This window comes from Myripristis murdjan, chromosome 2 (assembly GCF_902150065.1).
Source record: "Myripristis murdjan chromosome 2, fMyrMur1.1, whole genome shotgun sequence".
NCBI lineage: Eukaryota > Metazoa > Chordata > Actinopteri > Holocentriformes > Holocentridae > Myripristis > Myripristis murdjan.
Window position 1 is genome coordinate 20,900,400 of NC_043981.1, and position 2,500 is coordinate 20,902,899.

The window sequence follows — 2,500 nt, forward strand, 5'->3', positions numbered from 1 at the left end:
TAACCTGCCTGCTATTGATCAGTCAGTCGTTATCGATGGGAGGTCCCAGCCCTGCGTGTGTGTAACTTCCTGTTTCCTGTTTGGCAGGTGTGACCCAGCTGCGTATCCACCAGCGGAGCCACACCCCCCGCTCCTTCAGGTGCGAGCAGTGCCACAAGGCGTTCGGCACGGCGGGCGGGCTGCAGGCGCACCGGGCCAGCCACTCGGCCGAGCGCCGCTTCCTGTGCTCGCACTGCGGGAAGTGCTTCAGGTCCCGGGACGGGCTGGAGGGCCACCAGAGGACGCACACCGGCGAGCGCCCGCACCGCTGCCCCCACTGCCCCAAGGCCTTCACCGCGCTCGCCGGCCTCAACGTGCACGTGCGGCGCCACACCGGCGAGCGGCCCTACGTGTGCACGGTCTGCGGCAAGGGCTGGCCGTCCGGCGGAGACCTGCAGAAACACATGAGGACGCACACGGGCGAGAAACCCTACACCTGCCAGGACTGTGGAAAGGCCTTCTCCATATCCTGTCACCTGACCGAGCACCGCCGCACACACACAGGTACACACACACACACACACACACACACAGGTACACACACACACACACACACACACACACACACACTCACACACACACACACACAGGTACACACACACACACACACACACACACACACACACACACACACACAGGTACACACACACACACACACACACACACAGGTACACACACACACACACACACACACACACACACATACACACACACACACAGGTACACACACACACACACACACACACACACAGGTACACACACACACACACACACACACACAAACACACACACAGGTACACACACACACACAAACACACACACACACACACAGGTACACACACACACACACACACACACACACACACACACACAAACACACACACACAGGTACACACACACACACACACACACACACACACAAACACACACACACAGGTACACACACACACACACACACACACACAGGTACACACACAGGTGTACACACACATACACACACACACAGGTACACACAGGTACAGACACACACACACACACACACACACACACTGTGTGTGTGTACCTGTGTGTGTGTGTGTTCAGGTAAACTGTAACTGATTTGTTTCTTTTCTTTGTGACCTGAACTTCCTCAGGTGTTAAAGGCTGAATCTGATTGGCTCTTTCTGTCCCAGCTGCTGGAACTGACTGTCTGTCTCTCCTCCTGTCTGTCTCTCTCTCTCTCTGTCTCTCCTCCTGTCTGTCTCTCTCTCTCTCTGTCTCTCCTCCTGCCTGTCTCTCTCTCTCCCTGTCTCTCTCTCCTCCTGCCTGTCTCTCTCTCTCTCTCTGTCTCTCCTCCTGCCTGTCTGTCTCTCGTCCTGTCTGTGTGTCAGGAGAGAAGCCGTTCACCTGTCCAGAGTGTGGCAAAGCTCTGAGGAGGAAGTTTGACCTGAACAAGCACCTGCTGTCCCACAGCGACACGCGCCCCTTCACCTGCAGCCACTGCCCCAAGAGCTACACCCGCCGCACACACCTGACCCGCCACCTGCTCACACACACACCTGACCCGCCACCTGCTCACACACACACCTGACCCACCACCTGCTCACACACACACCTGACACACACACACCTGACCCGCCACCTGCTCACACACACACCTGCTCACACACACACCTGACCCGCCACCTGCTCACACACACACCTGACCCTCCTGACACACACACACCTGACCCACCTGCTCACACACACACCTGACCCGCCACCTGCTCACACACACACCTGACCCGCCACCTGCTCACACACACACCTGACCCACCGGCTCACACACACACCTGCTCACACACACACCTGACCCACCTGCTCACACACACACCTGCTCACACACACACCTGACCCACCGGCTCACAGATTTGGGGGCGGAGCTGACTGTCATGTGATGTCAGATGTCATTTTTCTCTTTCTGTTTTTTTTTTAAGAAGGGGGGTTAAAAATAATAACAATAATTTTGTAATTTTTTTAAAATGATATTTTTGTGGTGATCTTTTGATAATGTTCGTGTAATTAAATTTAGAACATCCTGTGCTGACATTAAAAAATACAAGGAAATGACCCCAAAACATTTACAAAAAGACAAGACAGTAAGAAAACTGAGGAAGAATGGAGAGCGAGAGCAGCGGCCCAGGTGAGCTCATGACGCTGTGATGTCACCGCTCACCTGAGGCTCCACGGCTCAGGGGCTCCCAGAGGAGGGGCTCCCAGAGGAGGGGCAGGATGGACGTCTGGTTGCCATGCCGACTGACGGACTGGACACTCAACTGCCAATGGAAACTGTGCATTTTCGTTGTCATGGTGATTTTGTATCGCGTGCATTAATAAAATAAAAGCCAATGTAACAGCCCAGTGTTTACGTCAGAGTTCAAACCCTGTCATTCTCTCTTTTTTTTGGAGGGGGGGGGGGGTAATTTCCTTTTAAGTGCATATA

At 54.3% G+C, this 2,500-nt stretch overlaps 1 protein-coding gene across 3 annotated transcripts in view; it reads left to right on the top strand.

Annotated features, from left to right (window-relative positions):
• The window catches only part of LOC115370717 (zinc finger protein 497-like), a 9,048-nt gene extending 7,388 nt beyond the window's left edge, over positions 1-1,660 (top strand). For all 3 annotated transcript variants that reach the window (XM_030067881.1, XM_030067863.1, XM_030067872.1), the window contains exons 12-13: positions 88-543; positions 1,410-1,660. In XM_030067881.1, the coding sequence (XP_029923741.1) occupies positions 88-543; positions 1,410-1,609 (656 nt within the window). In that variant the 3' untranslated portion in view covers positions 1,610-1,660. The remainder of the gene's footprint in view (positions 1-87; positions 544-1,409) is intronic.
• Positions 1,661-2,500: the final 840 nt, after the last annotated feature.